At 35.6% G+C, this 22,114-nt stretch overlaps 1 protein-coding gene across 2 annotated transcripts; it reads left to right on the top strand.

Annotated features, from left to right (window-relative positions):
• The first annotated feature begins 77 nt into the window (after positions 1 to 77).
• Positions 78 to 20,928, top strand: PLK4 (polo like kinase 4). 2 transcript variants are annotated; one of them, XM_029915484.1, is made up of 16 exons: positions 78 to 312; positions 969 to 1,064; positions 1,878 to 1,973; positions 2,054 to 2,168; positions 4,847 to 5,867; positions 6,807 to 6,904; positions 9,003 to 9,370; positions 10,199 to 10,303; positions 11,140 to 11,242; positions 12,186 to 12,335; positions 15,936 to 16,069; positions 16,167 to 16,258; positions 16,408 to 16,561; positions 17,558 to 17,698; positions 20,002 to 20,108; positions 20,524 to 20,928. In XM_029915484.1, exons 1-16 carry the CDS (start codon positions 283 to 285, stop codon positions 20,624 to 20,626), a joined length of 2,913 nt encoding a protein of 970 aa, XP_029771344.1. In that variant the 5' UTR covers positions 78 to 282; the 3' UTR covers positions 20,627 to 20,928. The 2 variants fall into 2 exon arrangements, with proteins under 2 accessions (XP_029771344.1, XP_029771406.1); XM_029915546.1 differs by lacking the exon at positions 78 to 312 and adding an exon at positions 333 to 514.
• The last annotated feature ends 1,186 nt before the right edge of the window (positions 20,929 to 22,114 follow it).

The following is a 22,114-nucleotide window of genomic DNA, read 5'->3' as shown; positions in this document are numbered from 1 at the left end:
GCCGAGCACAGCCTCTCCACGGCACCCGTCTCTTTACGTCACCGCTGGCTTCACTAGGACGGCAACCGGCGGGAGTTTTTCAAAATGGGAGCGCGGAAGCGCCGCCCAGGTCTTGGAAGGTGCCCGGGAGGCCTTTCGGTGGCCGTGCAGCCGTCGCCAGGAGCGGCGGCCTAGAGAACCAAGCCTGATGGGCGCCAAGACCGGCTGGCTTCTTGGAGCGCTGCCTAGAAGGGACTGCGTGAAGGAAGCTAATCTGGGAAGCACAGGCCTGAGCTTGGAAATATGGCGACCTGCATCGGGGAGAAGATCGAGGTAAAAGGACTTGGCAATCCACTGCGGGGCGGGCGGTGGGGGAGTTGAAGTGCCCGGACTCGAGACTACTGCAGAAGGGGGACCAGACGAATCTAACGAATGCGGGGTGGGCGCTGAGGTGCTTTGGGAGAGTCCTAACCGCCAGGCCCGGCTGTCTAGGGGCGGAGCGCCCCGCCCCTCCGGCTGGCGCGGTGGGGTACAGGTGAGTCGCCACGGCCCCGCCCTTCGGTCTCCAAACACCGAGGCTTCAAGTTCGCTATCCCGCCGGGGCTGCCGCGCTAAACCGAGCAAAGCTGCCTCCCCCTTTTCCAGGGGGATGGCGGTTACCTTCGGCGGGCCCTGCGGCGGGATTCCAGCCGTGCCCTCTGCTCCCAGGATTTGGCTGGAGGTGGGAGCAAGGTGCTGGAGCTGCACTGAGGTTGAGAAAGCAGTTCATTAGGGTGCAGTTCTTGAAGCTAAGCTTGGACTTTAGGGATCCCCGCAAGGCGTCAACATGCTTTCCACCCCAGGCATCTGCTGTATCGAGGTGTAATACCTGCTTGCATTTAAATTCATATTACTCTCTCATTCATTTTATCCTCTTTTTCCAGTCTCTTTCCTCTCTCTTCTTTATTCCTGTGAGTCATCACACATGTTCTTTAATTTTAACTTTTAAGGATTTTAAAGTTGGCAATCTGCTTGGTAAAGGATCATTTGCTGGTGTTTACAGAGCTGTGTCCATTCACACTGGTTTGGAAGTTGCAATCAAAATGGTAAGAATATATTAATCAACCTTTCACCTCTACTTTGCAAGTAATTAGAGAGGTGACTTGAAGTGCTAGAATTCTACTCCTTACCTGTGAGGTTTTTGTTTTTTTTTTTTTTTTGGATCTTGGGTTGATGGGTAGAGAGAAACCATTGCTTAGGCAACAGACCGTAGTGCCAAGTCCAGCAATTGACTTTATAGATATGTCTTAGGAGATCCTTGACTATACTTAAATAAGTGTTGTATTTTCATTAATGTTCAGTAGACCTAGTATTTATTATGCAAACTTGGAGTAACTGATACACATCCAAGAACAAGTATGTTTATAATGAGTGTACTACCTGTACATAGTTCTATATTACACTGTAACAATCTAAAATACTATTCTTGATTGTTAGTGGGTCAGTCTAACAGGAATATCATAAGCAAATTAAGAATCACTTATCTTAAACAGTAGGGAATGAAAGGGAAGTTTTGTTTTAAAGCTTGTCTAGAAGAAAAAGAGGAATGGGATGGGGGGAATAAAGTTTGGCTAGATTTTTGTTGTTTTTGTTATAGATATGATAGTTGTGCTATTAAAGTCTTTCAGTTTGGAGAAGATATTAGAATGCACAGGGTAAACTTTTACTAAATGTCACTCTGCTGAGCTCTCTTTTAGGTACATGGAGAAGGGGAAAACAGACGAGAGTAAATTGATCTCATAAGTAGATAAAAGGACTTAACAATATCTTAAAGTATACTTTCTCTTCAAAGTTAACTTTTGAGAAGTTCACATTTAGAAGTTTATTATCAACATATAAATGTCTCATGTTATTTTTAGATAGATAAAAAAGCCATGTACAAAGCTGGAATGGTACAGAGAGTCCAAAATGAGGTGCAAATACATTGCCAATTGAAACATCCTTCTATCTTAGAGGTAAGGTACAAATTTTATAGAAGTAATTAAGAACCTTGAGTTTTTTATGTTATCATTTATTTTTCCCTTTTACGTTTCAGTTGTATAACTATTTTGAAGATAACAACTATGTGTATCTAGTACTAGAAATGTGCCATAATGGAGAAATGAACAGGTACCTAAAGAACAGAATGAAACCATTCTCAGAAAACGAAGGTAGGTGCCCCCCCCCTTTTTTTTGGCATATATAAATTTTACTCTTTAAAAACTAGTGTTTGAAGAATGTGCTATTTTGTAACACATAACTTTCAGTTATTACTTTCAGGTAGAAAAGAAGACTTTTCACTCCCTGAGAATTAGAAAAGCTGCTAATTCCTGTAAATAATTCAAGCATTACAGAAGTAAAAGAAGAAATTCATTATCTGTCTTTCCCCAAAACCACATTTTAAATTAAATCATTGGTAGCAATTTAGTATCTTTGCAAATCTAGAGATAAGCTGTTTAGAATACCGTTGATGCCTATAAAATAGTTTCTAAGTGAAACACAAATAACTGTTAAAATCATTTATTATAGAAAATGTCAAATATATAAGTTGAGACAGTAGTATAATGAGCCCTCATGAAGTTACCACTCAGCTTCCAAAACGATCAATTCATGATCAGATTATTTATTTAATCTATACACTTGTTATTCCCTCAGTTTTTCATAGTGCTTTGAAGCTAATTGTAGACATCGACATCTTTGTATGCATAAATATTTTATTATATATCTTTAAAAGATAAGAACTTAAAAAAATAATAACCATAGAGTCATTATCACACCCAATAATTTCTTATTATCAAGTGCATAGTCAGTTTCAACTTCACCAGTTCCTTATTAGTAACTTTTTACTGTTCAGATTAGTAACAGATACAGTCCGTAAGTCATCACACAAATGACTGTTTTCTAGTTATCTTAACCTGGTAACTGAGATTTCAGGTAAGCTAAAAAATGTGGTTGCTGTTACACTTTTTGGTGTGTGTGTGTGTGTTTAAATTTTTTTTTAACATTTATTTATTTTTGAGAGACAGAGAGTCAGAGCATGAGCAGTGGAGGGCAGAGAGAAAGGGAGACACAATCCGAAGCAGGTTTCAGGCTCTGAGCTGTCAGCCCAGAGCCCAATGCAGGGCTTGAACTTGCAAACTGTGAGGTCATGAGCTGAGCCAAAGTCAGATGCTTAGCTGACTGAGCCACCCAGGTGCCCCTACACTTCTTGTATATTTAAGTCTGTGTAACCCATTTGAAAACAGTTTGGTCATATGTATTGAGTATGCAAATGTTCATATTCTTTGACTCAAGGTAATAATACGAGTTAAAAATTATCTGTACACATGTTAATGGTGAGTATTGCATTTTTTAAATACTGTAAGGGCTTCTTAAGACAGAAACAATAAAAAGTATAAAGGAAAAAAATTATCAGTTTGATTTAATTAAAATTAAGAACGTGTTTGATAAAAAGTTAAGTCAAATTTAAAACACAAAGATACGAATAAATATTTGTAAAATGTATGACTGGCAAATTAATATTTAAAAATATGAGGGATGCTGGGATGCCCAGGTGGCACAGTCAGTTGAGCATCTGGCTCTTGATTTCAGCTCAGTTCAGGATCTCACAGCGTGTGGGTTTGAGCTCTGAATTGTGCTCTGCACATTGACCACATGTAGACTGCTTAGGATTTCTCTCTCTCTCCCCAGCCCCCTCCCCTGCCCTGGCTCTCACAGTCTCTCAAAATGAATAAATAAACTTAAAAAAATACAAGGAATGCCTAACAAAAAAGAGTAATCCAGTAGAAAATTGGGCAGGGAATATAAGCTGACTTCACAGAAAGTACAAATGGCCAATATATGAAAAGATGATCAAATCTATAAACCTAAGAATGCCAACTAAAATAATGGAATACTATTTTTAAATCATTGGATTGAGACTACCAAATGTTACAGGGATGTGCAGGAAATACAGCCTTTTGGAGGACAAATTGGCAAATATTAAAATACTTTTTTTTTTTTTTTTACTTTTTTTTAAGTAGGCTTCATGCCCAATGTGGGGCTTGAGCTCATGACCCTGAGGTCAATCAAGAGTCTCCAACTGAGCCACCTAGGCTCCCCTTAAAATGCTAAATTTTATCTTTCAACCCAGTGATTCTATTTCTTGAATTTAATATAGAGAACCACCCCATACACAAGCACAAGAAAACAAACATTTCCAAAATGTATATTGGTATGTTTTTTGTTGAAGGAACAAAAATTATTCATTAATAACAATTAAATAAAATGAAGATTTATGTGTACTGATATGGAAATATTTCAAGAAATACTGTGAGGTAGGGAAAAAAGTAATGAAACTGTAAATTTCTATACCATTTTACATATAACATTTATTATAGTGTATTTCTGTAGATTTATATAAAACAATATATACACTATTAATAATGGTTATTTTTTCATGAGAGTTTGGGAGGACATCAGATATATTGCTTTTTTTATAATTAGAATATATTTAAGAATTGTTCATTCAATTATAAATATCTTCTCTTAATTGCTATGGCCTTCTGGGTACCCTAGTTTCTCTAGTCTCTCCCAATTGCTAATAATATTAAGCTTTCCTTAACTATATGGAAAATGCATAAGTTAGAAAGGAAAAAGATTAGCAGGGGTTTCTAGTCGTTTTAAAAGGAATTTAAAAATCTTAAATTATCATTATTTTGGTTTATCAAACTAATAAGCTGCAAGCTGGTGTTCTAATGTAATACTGTGGCACATGTACTTGGGTTTCTAAATACTGAATTCTAAGATTCCAGATGCTGAACCTTTCAGATTTTCTAAATTGTAAATTTTATTATTTGCATTCTAACAGCTCGACACTTCATGCACCAGATCATCAGAGGAATGTTGTATCTCCATTCTCATGGTATATTACACCGGGACCTCACACTTTCTAACCTCTTACTGACGCGTAACATGAACATCAAGATTGCTGATTTTGGGCTGGCAACTCAATTAAAAATGCCGCATGAAAAGCACTATACATTATGTGGAACTCCTAATTACATTTCACCAGAAATTGCAACTCGAAGTGCACATGGACTTGAATCAGATGTTTGGTCCTTGGGCTGTATGTTTTATACGTTGCTTATTGGGAGACCACCTTTTGACACTGACACAGTCAAGAACACATTAAATAAAGTAGTATTGGCAGATTATGAAATGCCAACTTTTTTGACAAGAGAAGCCAAGGACCTTATAGACCAGTTACTTCGTAGAAATCCAGCAGATCGTTTAAGTTTGTCTTCAGTATTAGACCATCCTTTTATGTCCCGAAATTCTTCGACAAAAAGTAAAGATTTAGGAACTGTAGAAGACTCCATTGATAGTGGGCATGCCACAATTTCTACTGCAATTACAGCTTCTTCCAGTACCAGTATAAGTGGTAGTTTATTTGACAGAAGAAGACTTTTGATTAGTCAGCCACTCCCAAATAAAATGACTGTATTTCCAAAGAATAAAAATTCAAGTGATTTTTCTTCTTCAGGAGATGGAAGCAGTTTTTATACTCAGTGGGGAAATCAAGAACAAGAAACCAGTAATAGTGGAAGGGGAAGAGTAATCCAGGATGCAGAAGAAAGGCCACACTCTCGATACCTTCGCAGAGCCCATTCCTCTGATAGATCTAGCACTTTTAATAGTCAATCTCGAGGAAAAACACATACAATGGAACGATGTCACTCAGCTGAAATGCTTTCAAAATCCAAAAGATCAGGAGTAGATGAAGAAAGATACTCACCTACAAACAGCAATGTCAACGTTTTTCACTTCTTTAAAGAAAAGACATCGAATAGTTCTGGATCTTTTGAAAGACCTGATCATGATCAAGCAGTGTAAGAATAATTCTATCAAAAGCATTTTATTTTTCTATAAATGTTATATTAGCACAAATATGAAGCTGCATCTAACTAAAGGGTATTAGTTTTTTTCTAACATTATCAGATGTTCCTGGGTACTTCTAAACTATGATTTCTATTATTAGAGAATCAGAATGAAGTTTTTAAAATTTTTTTAACATTTATTTTTGAGAGAGAGAGACAGTACGAGTAGGGGTGGGGGCAAAGAGAAAGGAAGACACACAATTTGAAGCAGGCTCCAGCCTCTTGACTTGTCAGCATAGAGCCTAACACGGGGCTGGAAATGACGAACTGCAAGATCATGACCTGAGTCGAAGTCGGATGCTTAACCGACTGAGCCACCCAGATGCCCCCAGAATGATGATTTTAAATTGCACTTAAGAGACTTTCAAAATGAATGTATGTGTTCATGAATGTGTTTGTAGTATTTTAATACTTAAGAATTTTTTGTTTCATTTTTTATTTTATAGGAAACAGGTCTGTAGTGTAAAGTATATTAAACATATATGAACCCTAACTATTCTCTCTTTCTTCTCTCCCTCTCTGCTCTCTCCCTTCCCTTTCTCTCTCACATTCACACAAGCTGAACCAATGATGAATAATTATATTTTTGACTGCTTCTCACATGAAGGCTAATCTTTAAGTGATTGTAGTGTTTATTTTATCTGTTTTCTGATCTTTGATTTTTATGCTTAAATTATAAGAGGGCACATATGGAAACACAGTATCATGGGCATTTTGGTCTGGAAGTTTAGCTTCTTAGAGATAATTTGGCTATGCAAATAGGTTTCTACAGTTACCTTAAAACTTTCAGATATTCACATCAAATGATAACTACCTTTTTAAATATTTTTATCTTAAAAAGTTACTACCTGATCATATTTTATTTATGAGATTTTCTCTTTCTCTGTTTAGCTCTAATCATCTTGGTCCAGGAAAAACTCCTTTTCCATTTCCAGACCAGACATCACAGACTGAAATGGTACAATGGTTTGGGAATCTGCAAATAAAGGGTGCGTTTTCTGTTTGGGTTCTCTTAAGAAAATAATACATTAAAAAAATAATAATATGTTTTCCATAAACTATATTACAATAACAGTAATAATAACTTTACTCATTTTAAATATTTGCTCTATCACCTACTGTCCTTAATGCTTAACAAATATTAATTTATTAAATTCTCACACACAAAATAGAAGATACTATCATTAGACCTATCTTACACATGAGGAAATTGTGTCGCACAAAGCTTAATTTGCCAAGCTGCATTCCCATAAGCAGAGGAGCCAGGATTCCAAACCTGGGTTCCAATCCAAAGCAGTCTGGCTCAGAGACTTTACTCTTTATCCCTCTGTTCTTGCAGCCTATCTGTAGGAAGCACCTATTAGTGCCTATAAAATAATCAAAAGATAGTTGACCTTATTTTTAAGTAGAGGCTGATGTGGACATCATGGTTTACTGATGGGACCTTACATAACACAAAAGTACACAGCCTCTACAACCTAAACTTTTTTTTTTTTTTTTAGTAAGCTTTAGGCCGAACATGGGACTTGAATTCATGAACTTGAGATCAAGAGTTACATGCTCTACTGAGTGAGCCAGCCAGGCACCCCAAAACCTAAACATTTTTAAACAGCTGTCATCTAAGTCATTATTTAGGTATAAAGTTTGAAGGTTCAACAGTTCTTATTGATGAACATGACAGACTCACAGAAGGTGGGTTAGAAAATAATGATGGAAAAAAGAATAAAAAAGAAAGCATATGGGGAGGAGGAGATCATTTTTTACTACTGAGTATCATATTACTTCAGTCAGACAAAGAGTGTTTAATATGACTAATTTAAGCAGAGTTGTTATGTCACCTCAAGTATCTTTTCTTCCTTTTCTTTTTAAAAAATATATATTCAAGAGTCCAGAAGGGAATTTTTTATGTGTATTTGTTGATGATGACAATTCAAGTTTATGTTTTTAAAGTATAAAATTGCCATGTACTTAATCTTGCACTTAACCTTCTGTTTTGTTTATAGGTACTTTTATTTGGTGATATGGATATATCTGAAAAATAGAAATAAGCTTGTTTATAATCTGGTGCCACAGTAATTTTAAAGTATATTATTTGGTACAAAATATTTTCTGTCTATGGGAGTAGCAGGAAGAAAGGCACTAAAAAGTGATTTAAGGAAAAAATTGCAATACAAATATTTAGAGGTTAGCATTTAAAAAATTGCCTTACAGAGTAGTCTGATCATTTTAAGGGCTTAAGAAAAAATAATGTTCCTTTCTGAACTCTAAAACTACATAAAACAGATATGGGTAAACTTCAACAAGAACTTTAAAGACTGTTATGCAAATATGCCTGCAATACTAAATATTATTAAGGCTATTTCATATATTGTTTTTGGTTTTACTTGCATATTTTGTAAGTAAAGATGGAATAGACAGTTCTCAGCTTAAAGAGAGTAAATTTACATATTACATAGAATGATTCTCAGAATTCCTCTCAAATCTGTAGTTACTGGAGCATTGGCAGTTGCTTGTTTTACAATTACTCAGCAACCCTACATGACGAGATTTTGCCTTGGTTGAATAAATAATTTTATATGAATATCTTTTCTTTCTTAGTTTTAGGAGTATAAAGGTATTTCTTCGCAACCTGGTTTAAAATGTTCTTTTTGGGGCGCCTGGGTGGCTCAGTCGGTTAAGCCTCCGACTTCGGCTCAGGTCAGATCTCACGTTTGTGGGTTCAAGCCCCGCGTCAGGCTCTGTGCTGACAGCTAGCTCAGAGCCTGGAGCCTGCTTCCGGTTCTGTGTCTCCTTCTCTCTCTGCCCCTCCCCCTCTCATGCTCTGTCTCTCTCGGTATCAAAAATAAATAAAACGTTAAAAAAAATTTTTTTTAAATAAAAAATAAAATATTCTTATAAAGTCACTCTTTTATCATGTCATATCATAAAACCTCTTATTTGTTAGAAATATTATGAGCATTTTTTGAACTAGATTTCTTTTGTACCTCAGAAAAAATTGCTGTTAGAATAATACCAGCATGACATTGCGTTGTGTAGACTTAGTTTTTTAATTACTCACTAAATTGCTTCACTCTGTGTATGTTATAGCTCATTTAAGAGAAACTGCTGAGCACAACAGCATTAGCCCAAACAGAGATTTCCAGGGCCATCCAGATTTGCAGGACAGATCAAGAAATGGTTGGACTGATACCCGAGCCAAAAAGAGCCCTGATGCTTCTGAAGATGTGCATTCTACAAAACAGCTGAATACCATGAAATATATGACTGCATTTCAAAGTAAACCTGAGAAAATTCAACAAGAATCTATTTTTGGCTCAGATCCTCTTTCTGAACAAAGCAAGACTAGGGGTATGGAGCCACCACTGGGTTCTCAGAAACGTACGTTACGAAGCATTACATCTCCTTTGACTGCCTACAGGTTAAAACCAATTAGACAGAAGACGAAAAAGGCTGTGGTATGTTTGTCATCTTCTAAATTACTATGTGATATTTTTCTTGAGTATATGGTTTCTTGTATCAAATATGTTTCTTTAGTCCCTGTACTTTTGATATTTACATGATAAACTCCTTTAAGAAAAGAGACTGGGAGTTTATGGAAAAATAGCTCTTGTTTTCTTCTGGCTACTTTAAGAATGGTGAATTGATACTGATAACTTTTGAATTTTAAGTTACTGATAATGAGAAATATTTAAACATAACACTGGCTAAATACTGTATTAAATATTATTTTATTCATAGCTCCAATTACTAAATTAATATTTAATGGTATCTTTTGCTTTTGTTTCTGTATTTACTCCAGTCTCAGTCCAGATAAATAGCATAGAAAGTATAATTTTTTTTTAACATCTGGAACTACTTAAAGAAAAGGAATATGCACAAAATCAAGTTTAGAGTTTAAATTGCATGAATTAGAAATAGCGATTTTTATTTTTTAGTTCCATCTTTCTCCTGTTTGTACCTTGTTTTCTATTTCACCCACTCTTGCCTTTGTTTGGCTTGCTATTGTCTTTTCAGTCTTTATTCTCCACCCCTACCTTCTGCTTTCATTCTGCTCACTGGTTATTATTTCCCACTTAATTATGCCTTCTTACCTTGGCTCCGTATGTTTCACAGTTGTGCTCAAATACACCTCTGGTTTAGACTGTTGCAGAGAAGCAGCCACTTGATTTTGACTTTAATTTTTGTTTCTGCTATGGTTAAGTACTTTTATGTATTAATATATGTCAGAGCTATTACAGTGAACAAGTATTATTAATTTTAGTTTATTTCTGTTTTTTTTTTAGGTTAGTATACTTGATTCAGAGGAAGTTTGTGTGGAGCTTCTAAAGGAACATACATCTCAAGACTGTGTGAAAGAAGTTCTTCAAATATCTAGTGACGGAAATATGGTAATGTGGCTTTACTTTATTATCTTGCAATTTCAAATTATCATTTAGCATTTAGAACTCCAATTCATGCTACAAGGATATTGTTAAGTTTTTAAAAATGGGTTTTCTTGGAGAACCAGGGTGGCTCAGTCAGTTAAACAATCCAACTCTTGATTTTGGCTCAGGTCATGATGTCACAGTTTGTGAGATGGAGCCCCATGTCAGACTCTGCAGTGATAGTGCAGAGCCTGCTTTAGATTATCTTTCTCTCTCTGCCCCCTTCCCACTCTCTATCACACAAAATAAATAAATAAAATTTAAAAGTATCTATTCTTATTAATGTTTTTTATTTATTTTTGAGACACAGAGAGAGACAGCATGAGCAGGGGAGGGTCAGAGAGAGAGGGAGACACAGAATCTGAAGCAGGCTCCAGGCTCTGAGCTAGCTGTCAGCACAGAGCCCGACGCAGGCTCGAACCCACAAACTGTGAGATCATGGCCTGAGCCAAAGCGGGAAGCCAGACGCTTAATTGGCTGAGCCACCCAGGCGCCCCTAAAAATATCTTTTTAAAAATTGGTTTTCTTAATTTGATAGTTACCTCTTAAATTCAAAAACTAAAATAGCATACTAGATGTATTTAATTATTGTGGTTTCAAAAATAATTATAACTTGTAGCAAAATTTTAACTTGAAGCTTAAGTTTGAAAAGCAAAATAATGACTTCTTGAGAATATTTACATTTTCAATAAAATAATATTTTAATTTTACATGTGAGTGTTTTTCAAATTTTATTAACAAAATATAGCACTTTAATTTGATGGCATATGCTTAGAATTCTTAAACAATTTTTTTGGCAGATCACTATTTATTATCCAAATGATGGAAGAGGTTTTCCTCTTGCTGATAGACCACCCTCCCCTACTGACAACATCAGTAGGTACAGCTTTGACAATTTACCAGGTATGTAAATTTACCAGGGGAGAAACTTAGATAATTTATGTTTACATAAACTCTGTATATGTGAATATCATCGATTGTAAATGTCTTGCTTCAGCCAGGCTGTAGCTCACGTTCTCATACCTTATATGTGGTGAGATGTGGTGTGCCTTATTAATCCAATGTTTATTCTCATTCTGTATTATCACATATTTAAGTAAAAACTAACTATGGAGTATTAGTCATATAGCACACATATATAATTTGTACACTTGTCTAGTTACTAATTTGTCTAGAATCATGTTTAAAATCCAACTTGAAGTATCTAATTTTTGATTTCTGAAACTATAACTATGCTACATAAATGATCATTTATAATTATGGTTAACCAACTTTGGTTATTTGTCCAGTTTCTGGATATTCTGGATGGGGGAATTAAATATTGATTAGTAAGACTTCACTGAAGTAACTTTAGAAACGAACAAGAAAATATCTAACCTAACCCTATTAAAAATCAAAACAGGTAGACAAGACTATTTAAATACTGTAAGTGACTATAGTTACAGGGAATTGCAAATACTTACTTTTGATTTTGGGACCACAAAACTTGATGCTTTACTAACAGAAAAAGAACTCAAGTAGAAATTTATTCCTTTCATTTATTAATACTTTCCTGGAATCTTTACTTATATTAAGGAGTCAGTGATTCAAAGAAAGACTTTAAGTAATGATACTAGTCATCAGATTTTGTTATATACTTCTGAAGAATTATACTGTCTTTAGTTTTCATTAAAATAATAGACATGCATCACTAAAATATCTTATTTTGGTAATGAGGTTACTAACGTAGCAACTTAAATTTTTGAAGAAGAGTAGAAATCAGATATTAAACTTTTAATGAAATTTGTGTTAAGTCAACACTTTATTTCCTAATATTAGATCATTTGTTTTTCTTTTCTCCCCCTAGAAAAGTACTGGCGAAAATATCAGTATGCTTCCAGATTTGTACACCTTGTAAGATCTAAGTCACCCAAAATCACTTATTTTACAAAATATGCTAAATGCATTTTGATGGAGAATTCCCCTGGTGCTGATTTTGAGGTCTGGTTTTATGATGGTAAGCACCTTTTAGAAATGGTAATTTTTTTCCCTTTAGTTTATAATTAGTATTTATGGGATTTTTTTTTTAATTCAGCACCACACATTTGTAAGATATATATATTGTATTTATCATACAAATGAATTACATAGCAGAATGTATTTATTTATGTTAACCAAAATTTATATGTGTACTTTAATATGAACAATTTATTCTCTAATATGTACATTAGTTCTCTTTTCCCTATTTAGCTCAAATTTAAGAACATTCAGGTTGTTCCTGTTGCTTAGTAGAAACTCAAATGGACACAGCCAAATTATGAGAATTATAAATGTGGCAAAAGGATACAGTTGAACCAGAGAATATTATTTTCTAAATCTATTCTGTAAGGATAATTTACATTTTAATCATTGTAAAGCTCTCTCAAGAGACACCTAGCACATATACTCACACAGTGCACATATAATTATAACTGTCTTTCAATTCTGTTTTTGTATGAGATTAGTGAGTTTTTTAATTTTTTAAATAGTTTATTGTCAAATTGGTTCCATATAACACCCAGTGTTCTTCCCCACAAGTGCCCTCCTCCAACACCACCACCTCTTTTCCCCCTCCCCCTTCAACTCTTGGTTCGTTTTTAGTATTCAACAGTCTCTCAAGTTTTGTGTCCCTCTCTCTCTCCAACTCTCTTTCCCTCTTCCCCTCTCCCTGGTCCTTCATTAGGTTTCTTCTGCTCTCCTGTTAGACCTATGAGTGCAAACATATGGTTTCTGTCCTTCTCTGCCTGACTTATTTCGCTTAGCATGACACCCTTGAGGTCCATCCACTTTCCTACAAATGGCCAGATTTCATTCTTTCTCATTGCCGTGTAATATTCCATTGTATATATTTACCACATCTTCTTGATCCATTCATCAGGTGATGGACATTTAGGCTCTTTCCATGATTTGGCTATTGTTGACAGTGCTGCTGTGAACATTGGGGTACATGTGCCCCTATGCGTCAGCATTTCTGGATCCCTTGGGTAAATCCCTAGCAGTGCTATTGCTGGGTCTTAGGGGAATTCTGTTGATAGTTTTTTGAGGAACCTCCACACTGTTTTCCAGAGCATCTGTGCCAGTTTACATTTCCACCAACAGTGTAGGAGGGCGCCCATCTCTCCACACCCTTGCCAGCATCTGTAGTCTCTTGATTTGTTCATTTTAGGTGGTATCTCAGTGTGGTTTTGATTTGTGTTTCCCTGATGATGAGTGATGTTGAGCATCGTTTCATGTGCCTGTAGGCCATCTGGATGTCCTCTTTGGAAAAGTGTCTGTTTATGTCTTCTGCTCATTTCTTCACTGGGTTATGTGTTTTTCGGGTGTGGAGTTTGGTGAGTTCCTTGTAGATTTTATTATTCACCTCATTTATAGCCTTTTTAAACTCATTACACCTGTTTTGAAAGTCCCTAGTCATTGTCTCAGTAGCTTCTATGATGCTTTTCTCAAGCAATTAGTTTTATGACAAGTGTTTTAAATTCTTGTTCAGTTATGTTGTTTAGATCTGTTTTGAGCAGTTTCGTGGCTGTGACTTCTTCTGGAGTTTCTTCAGGGGAGAGTTCTTTCGTTTTGTTATTTTGGCTAGTTTTCAGTCTCTTGTCAGTTTTAAAAAGCTCGTTTTGCACTGTGCAGCTGTTAGTATTACTCTGTTAAAGGAGGCTTATTGACTGTCCAGGGCCTGTTGTTTCAGGAAATGTTCTTTTAATGGTGTCTCTCAGTTTCTCTTGTTGTGCATTTGATTGTTTTATTTCCCTACTCAGCAATATTTGGGACTCTCCATTATGCATACTTTGGCTTATTTCTTGGGGTAGCCCTGAAAAGGAAATCAGACAAACACACAGGGAACAGAAGCATGCAAACGCACAGACAAATCAGACAAATAAATTAAAAGGGGGGAAGGAAGAAAAGAAAAGGGAGAGAAAAGAAGAAAAAAATAAGGGGGGGCAGAGACAACAAAAGACAATGGACAGTCTAAAAGTGTATAACCAGTTGAGGGGAGAGATAAGGACGCGATAAGGGAGAATATATCTGGATGGCAAGAGAATAAAAAAGAAAGGAAAAAGGAAAATAAAGAGTAAAAATTTTTTTAAAAATTTAAAAAATAAAAGTTTAATAATAAGAAACAATAAGTACCAAAAAAAGCAGCTCCCCCTCGCAGATAGGCGTGGTTTGGTGTATGTAGGTCTAAGGGGCTGCTGTTGGAGGCCACCCCTTGTTGGTTGCAGAGAGATGAATGGCAGCACCCCAAGCTCCACTGGAACTAAGCGCTGCAGGCCACTCTTATGAGTCAGATCTCCTTGTGCCGCAGCTGAGCCCAGCTGTATTTTCCAGGCCCGCCTCACTTCAAAATCCTAGTCCATACACTATGCAACCACAGCTGAGATGTACTCGCTTTGATGGCTAGCCTCTTAGCCAGGATCTCATAGTGGGAGGAAGCAGTTTCTCTTTGTGCCAGCAAGGATTTGCGCTGCCGCTGCCAGGGGGGAGGTGCGCTGCAGGAGGTGAAGTGTGCGACCCCATGGATGCCTCCTCCAACTGCCAGCTGGGATAGAGTATGGGGAGGGAGCAGTTTCTCTTGGTGCCGGTTGAGATTTGCGTTACTGTTGCCTGAGGCGCAGGGCGCTGCTGGAAATGAGGTGTGCACTCTGCAGCTGCAGTGCACGCCCCTGCATCCACCGCTGCCAGCTCCCTACCGGGATTGTGTACGGGTGGGGGCTATTTTTTCCCTGTTGGCACCCAGGATTCGGGATTCGCGCAGCCAGTGCTGGAGGTGAGATGCGCTGTGGAAATGAGGTGTGCACTCCTGCTCCTGCAGCCAAGGCCAAACAATGCGCTGCCCCCGCCACTGCCACTAACTCCCTGTGAGATCACACAGGGGTGGGGGCTCTTTTTTCCCTTGTGCCACCCAGGTTCGGGATTTTGGCTGCCCAGCAGTTATATATGGATGAGAGTTTTTCTCTATGTGCGGGGTTAAATGTTCTTTATCTCTTCTCTAGAGACAGTACTATGACTGTGTTCAGTTTCTCTTTCTCTTCCCTTTGTCTCTCAGGGGCTCTGCGTGCTTGCCCTGTGTTGGGCTGGGGCTTCCACCTCCCCTGTCCTTTTTGGGCTGGCCCATTTTCCAGTCTCCCCAGTTCGCACTCACTCAGACATCTTTGAGGTTGTCTACTTTCTGGAGTCTGTATTTTCTCCTTCTGCTCTTGCAGATGAGAGTAATGTCCTTCTCAGTTCGATAGATGGGGCAGAAGATGTTTACAGAGCTCCCTTCCTCTTCGCCATCTTGGCTCCTCCCCCTTTGTTTGAGATTAGTGATATTTTAAAATGTCATAAAAGTATCAGATGTAAGTCAGATATATGCAGAATAGAAAAATGGATGACCTGTATTTATTGAATTTTTTGAGAGCCTCACTTTATTTCTGATAAGTGAGCAAATATAAATGATACCTTGATCTAGGAGGCTTTATTTACTGGTATGATAATAATGAATATATGAATAATGAATGAATATGTATAATGATAATGAATATAAAATAATATTTAAAGGAATGATAAAAGAATGGTTTTCTTTTTATTCTTTAAGGAGCAAAGATACACAAAACTGAAAATTTAATTCATGTGATTGAAAAGACCGGGAAATCTTATACATTAAAAGATGAAAGTGAAATTAATAGCTTGAAAGGGGAAATAAAAATGTATATGGACCATGCTAATGAGGTATGTACATACTTGGGATATGTTTTTCATACCAATTAATAGTGATTCCAAATGAGGTGAAGTAATGACAAAAATGACGATTTTTTGATTGAAATAGGGCCATCGTATTTGCTTAGCCCTGGAATCAGTAATTTCAGAAGAGGAAAAGAAAAGTGGAAGTACTCCCTTTTTCCCGATAATCGTAGGAAGGTAAATATTTGAGAAATTTTTAAATGTGGCTAAAATGTGTAGGAAATGTAAAAATAAAAAAACAGTTTGGTGTTTATTATGAACACTTTTTAGTTTTCTGTAGTTTGAAAGCTTTAAGGGAATATATTTGGACATTTCTTTCCCTTCAGAAAACCTGGTATTACTAGTTCGCCTAAGACCTTATCACCTCCTCCTCCTCCTCCTGTGGATCCAAACTGCTTGATGAGGGAGAAAGCATCTTTGAATAAAATGGTCTTAAACAGTGCTGCTTCTGCAAAACAGGCACCAATATTTAATCCTTGTGTAAGTAAATATATGTCACTTTTATACTTTAAACTTTTCAGTGCCCTTCATATAAAATTTAAATTCCTTATAATGGCCTTACTATCACCTGCCTACTTTCCACTCTGTATTCTTGAAGCTCAAGAGCCTTCTTTTAGTTCTTCAAGAAAGTCAAACTTTCAGGGCTTTTTAGTATGCTATTCACTTGATTAGGAACTTTTCTCCTAACCTCTTAATGGCTAATTCTTTCTCATCCTTCAGATCTCAGTTTAGATTGTTTTTTTTTTTAATGTTTGTTTATTTTTGGAGAGAGAGAGAGAGAGACAGAATGAATGGGAGAGGGGCAGAGAGAGAGAGTGAGAGAGAAACAATCTGAAGCAGGCTCCATGTTCTGAGCTATCAGCACAGAGCCATATATGGAGCTCAAATTCACAAACTCAGAGATGACCTGAGCCAACTGAGCCACCCAGGGCGCCCCCTGTAGGTCTCAGTTTAAATGTTACATCAGTGAGGCCTAACCTGACCCCACTAGGAAAAAGCTAAATATATTAATATATGTATCATTTTATTTTTACTATTAAAATATCATTACTGCGTGAATGTCTATGATAATCTCATGGTTACATAAACGTATTAAATTTTTATTCAGTGAACTATCATGTCAATGAAGTCTATATAGCAATATTGGAAAAATGCAGAATTAAAGAAATAGATATAAATGCAGTTATCAAAAATTATACCTTGGGGGGGAAAAGACAAGTTACCCACATGAAAACTGCAACTATGTGATTTTTCTTCTGTATTTTTCTAATTTTCCCTAATACGGTTATATATTTATATATTTTTACTAATACTTTAAATCTGAAATTTATTGTTTATGTGGTTATATTTCAGATTTTTAACTTTGTTATTAAAAATTATTTTAAGCTAATGAAAATCCAGTCATTTTCCACTTTTGCTGAACTTGGCTTATAAATTGCTGGGGAATAATACCTTCCTGTCTTTTACTGTTTATAGATGGTTACAGATGAAGGACATGGCCTTTCAGCTGCAGCTTCTGGAACAAACATCTCTTCTAGTTGTCTAAAAGATTGTCTTCCTAAATCAGCACAACTTTTGAAATCTGTTTTTGTGAAAAATGTTGGTTGGGCTACACAGGTGAGAAGTTTTTAGAAAAGTGAATGTTCTCTCAATTTCTTTAGTTTTCGTAGTGATTAGGCAATTACCAAAAAATATAAACTATTACTTGTAAATTTCTTTTTGCAAGTAAGATTCTACATTATTTTTTTTACCTTGATTATATTAAACGTTTTGACATTTTATATTTGTATACAGTTGGGAAAATTGTTGATAACAGATTGTTAAGGTAAAGGTGATTTGTTTTTATTTTTAAAGTTTTAAAAGCAAATGTTTTAATTTTTTTAATTTTTAATTTTTTTTTTTTTTTTTTTTTTTTTTTTTTTTTTTAGTTTTTTTAGTTTTTGAGAGAGCGAGACAGCACGAGCTGGGGAGGGGCAGAGAGAGAGGGAGATACAGAATCTGAAGCAGCCTCCAGGCTCTGAGCTAGCTGTCAGCATAGAGCCTGACACGGGGCTTGAACCACAACCGTGAGATCATGACCTGAGCTGAAGTCGGATGCTCAACTGACTAAGCCACCCAGGCGCCCCTAAAAGCAAGTGTTTTAAACTTAGTATCCATTGATAGGTGGATAAAGATGACGTATATGTATGTATACAATGGGATACTATTAAACCATAAAAAGAATAAAATCTTGCCATTTGTGACAGCATGAATGGGCCTAGAGGGTATTATGCTAAGTGAAACAAGTCAGGGAAAAACAAATACCACATGATTTTACATACATGTGGAAGCTAAAAAACAAAACAAAAAATCCAGAAACAACTTTATAAATACAAGAACAAACTATAGTTGCCAGAGCAGAAGAGGATTGGCAAACTAGGTGAAGGGATTAAGAGTTACAAACTTATTTGTAAAACAAGTAAGTCACAGAAATGAAAAATATAATATAGGGAAATATAGTCATTACAATAATAATACTACAATTATTATTGTAATGGTGTATGATGATAGATGGTGAACATCGAATACCATATACAATTGTTGAATCGCTATGTTGTATATCTGAAGCTTAATATAACATTGTATGTTAACTATGCTTCAATTAAAAAAAAAGGCAGAATAGAGGTCTCATGATAATGGCTAATTGTCAGAAATTGAGAATGATGTTCATGACATTTAAGTTTTAGAAACTGTAGTCTATCACTATAGTAACTTTCATTTGGCAGAAAAGGATTTTTGCATTTAAAAATTAAGTCCACACTGAGTTTCAAACTTAGAGAATTATATGTAGGTGCAAGCCTATATGTGTATATTATCTGAAAGCTTAAGGTTGGAGACTTGAGCATAGTGCATACAATTTTTACTTGCCAGTGAAGTTAAAATGCCACCTAGAGCTTTCTGAGGGTAGGAAATAAATGAAGGGAACTCGGCATTTGTGGAGTACCTGCTATGCAGTGCCATGTTTTTCATATATATTGTCTTGTTATTCCCCAAAATAAAACTTAGTAAAGTTGGTATTATCTCCTTTTATAGAGAGTAAAATTATGGCTTATCATTGTTAACTGGTTGCATAGTCCTACTCGTTAGTTGGCAGAATCTGGATATCAGTCAAGGTCTGTTTGATTCCAGGGTCCGTGTCTCCTCTCTGCTGTCTGGAGTGGCACATTGTGTATTAGTGATTATATCAAATACCAGTGACTAAAGGAACAAGTTGCACAGCTAAGCTGTAACATTCTCAGGCAGAAGAGAAATTCTGTGACTCAAGGACAGAGAATAGATGGGGCACCTGGGTGGCTCAGTCGGTTAAGAGTCAGACTTCGGCTCAGGTCATGATATCACAGTTTGTGGGTTCAAGCCCCGTGTAAGGCTCTGTGCTGACGGCTAGCCCACAGCCTGGAGCCTGTCTTCAGATCCTGTCACTCCTTCTCTCTCTGACCCTCCCCTGCTTATGCTGTCTCTCTCTCTCTCTCAAAAATAAATAAAAATATTTTTTAAAATTTTTAATAAAAAAAAAAGAATAGAGGGAAATCCTAATTTAAGAAAATGTTACTTTTGCTATTTCTTAAATCTCTTCTTGTTTAGAAATGCTGTTGGAGTTGGAGGGAAGGAGAGGATGCACAAATACTCCAACGTATTAGTAGAAATGAATGGAAAACAGGATTCATTTGAAATAATTTTAATGTTATAATGCCCTAGATATTAAAGGAATAATATAAAAAGATATGAATATTCTCAGTGTTAATACCATCACAGCCCCAAATTTGTAGTTACATGAGAGGGTTGCTTTTTTCAACTATGTGAAAAACCTGTTAAACAGGAGTACCGTTTAAGAACTTGAAATCTTCTACTGTATAGTACTTTTACATTTATTATTTTTCTAGTTAACCAGTGGAGCTGTGTGGGTTCAGTTCAATGATGGCTCCCAGCTGGTTGTGCAGGCAGGAGTGTCTTCCATCAGTTATACGTCACCAAATGGTCAAACAACTAGGTGAGTTCTTAAAATAAGGGTTCACATTTAGCCCTTTGCTATAATTTTGTTTTCTCTATATGTTGAAACAAATGATTTAATAAGGTTTTGTATGTTGTATGTTTTAGGGTCTTCAATTTAATAAAAAATCCAATTTTCAGTTGTTTCAGAAATCATATATATAGCCAGTTCAAGTTTTTTGACCTGATTTTCTTTTAATTATTTAAATACATTTGGAAAGTGGTCTATTTTAAAAGGAAGCAAATTGGATATGCTTAACTTGATTTAGGTATCTACTTAAATAAGGTTGTATAGTTTTTCTAAGGTGCCTCTTCCATTTGAAGAATTACTGAAAAATATAATACTCCTTTTGGTACTTTCATACAAACCAAGTAATTAAGTTATGTTTTTGTCTTTTTTTCTTTGCTTCATTTAGGTATGGAGAAAATGAAAAATTACCAGAATACATCAAACAGAAATTACAGTGTCTTTCTTCCATCCTTTTGATGTTTTCTAAACCAGCTCCTAGTTTTGAATGATTAAAACTCCTTTTAGATATTTAAGTCTAATAAATAACTGTTGGCTTTCAAGCACAGTGACTTTTTTTTATTTAATATAACTTCTTCAGAAAGCCTTTCTATAAAAGACACTTTTAATCTGTATCATAATGGATTTAATCTAATGAGAGAACAAAGCAGAATAAAACTTATAAATATGTACTGGTCATAGATTAAAATAGTATGCCTGACTGCTCTTAGAACAGACGCCCCCCCAACTTTGTGTTCATATGTTTGTATTGGACAGTCTTTTAAAAGCAAAAATATAAATGGTGTGTGGTATATTTATGCTTTTTTTATTGTTTTCCCTACTTCTCAGACATGTTGAGAATCATGGAAAAAACATGCTGGAGTTTTTGAGTATTTAGACATGTAAATAATGTGTATGTTATAAGTAACATATGTAAACATGTATATTTGTTTTATATTTATTTTTGTAGCACCAGTTTCTAATGAAACATTTCTGAAAATGCATTTTATAAAAAAATAATAAATACAGTGATAAGTTGCTTTATCTTTTGATTTATTTAATTAAATACTTATTTTAAAGTAAGTTACTAGTAAATTCCTTTTAAACTTTGTTGCCTGTTTAGGACCCAGTTAAATTTTTAGAATTAATTTTGCAAATGATAAATACATTGGTTCTCTACCTTTATCTGAAAATATCTGTATATTTTCATGACAAACATTTTAACACTGTAGAACTTAATGCAATAATTAAGATGCAGAAAAAGAATAATAGTGAAATAGCCATTCTCAAGGTAAAATAGGACTGAAATAAAATTATGTAAACATGATAAAGACTGTTTAACAATGTTTCCTACTGTTTTTTTAGAATCAGAAATATTTGAACTTATTCCATTTAGTAGATAGAAATAACTAATGTCACAATTATTCAACATTGTTTTGGATGTTGTTGCCTAAGGCAATGAGAAGAAAAATACTTTGCAACATACATTACCAAGTTAGTAAGAAAAAGACAACCCAGTAGAAATATGGACAAAAGATATGAGCAAATAATCCACAAAGAAAGAAATCCATATAGTGAATCAAAAGTAAATACAGGAAAATTCATTCCAGAAACATGCTTGTAACCCAAAGGACTTGTATATCACAGCAAATTTCCCCATAAGAAAGAATGAAAACTCAGATGATTTGTTCCACAACCCAAAATATTCATATAGAAATGATTATAATACCATACTATAACACAAAATAATAAAGAAAATACAAAATATAAAGAAAATTAAATTAACCTGCACTTATCTTTGAAATTTTCGAGGCTGGCGTTCTCACAGTCTGTGGGTTTGAGTCCCTTGTCAGGCTCTGTGCTGACAGCTCAGAGCCTGGAGCCTGCTTCAGATTCTGTGTCTCCCTCTCTCTCTGCCCCTTCCCCACTCGCGCTCTGTCACTCTCTCTCAAAATAAAGACATAAAAAAAATTTTATTAAACACACTTTAATATATTGAT

This window comes from Suricata suricatta, chromosome 1, assembly GCF_006229205.1.
Source record: "Suricata suricatta isolate VVHF042 chromosome 1, meerkat_22Aug2017_6uvM2_HiC, whole genome shotgun sequence".
In the NCBI taxonomy this organism is placed as follows: Eukaryota; Metazoa; Chordata; class Mammalia; order Carnivora; family Herpestidae; genus Suricata; species Suricata suricatta.
Note: the sequence above shows the minus strand (reverse complement) of the source record. Positions and strands in the feature narration are given on the sequence as shown.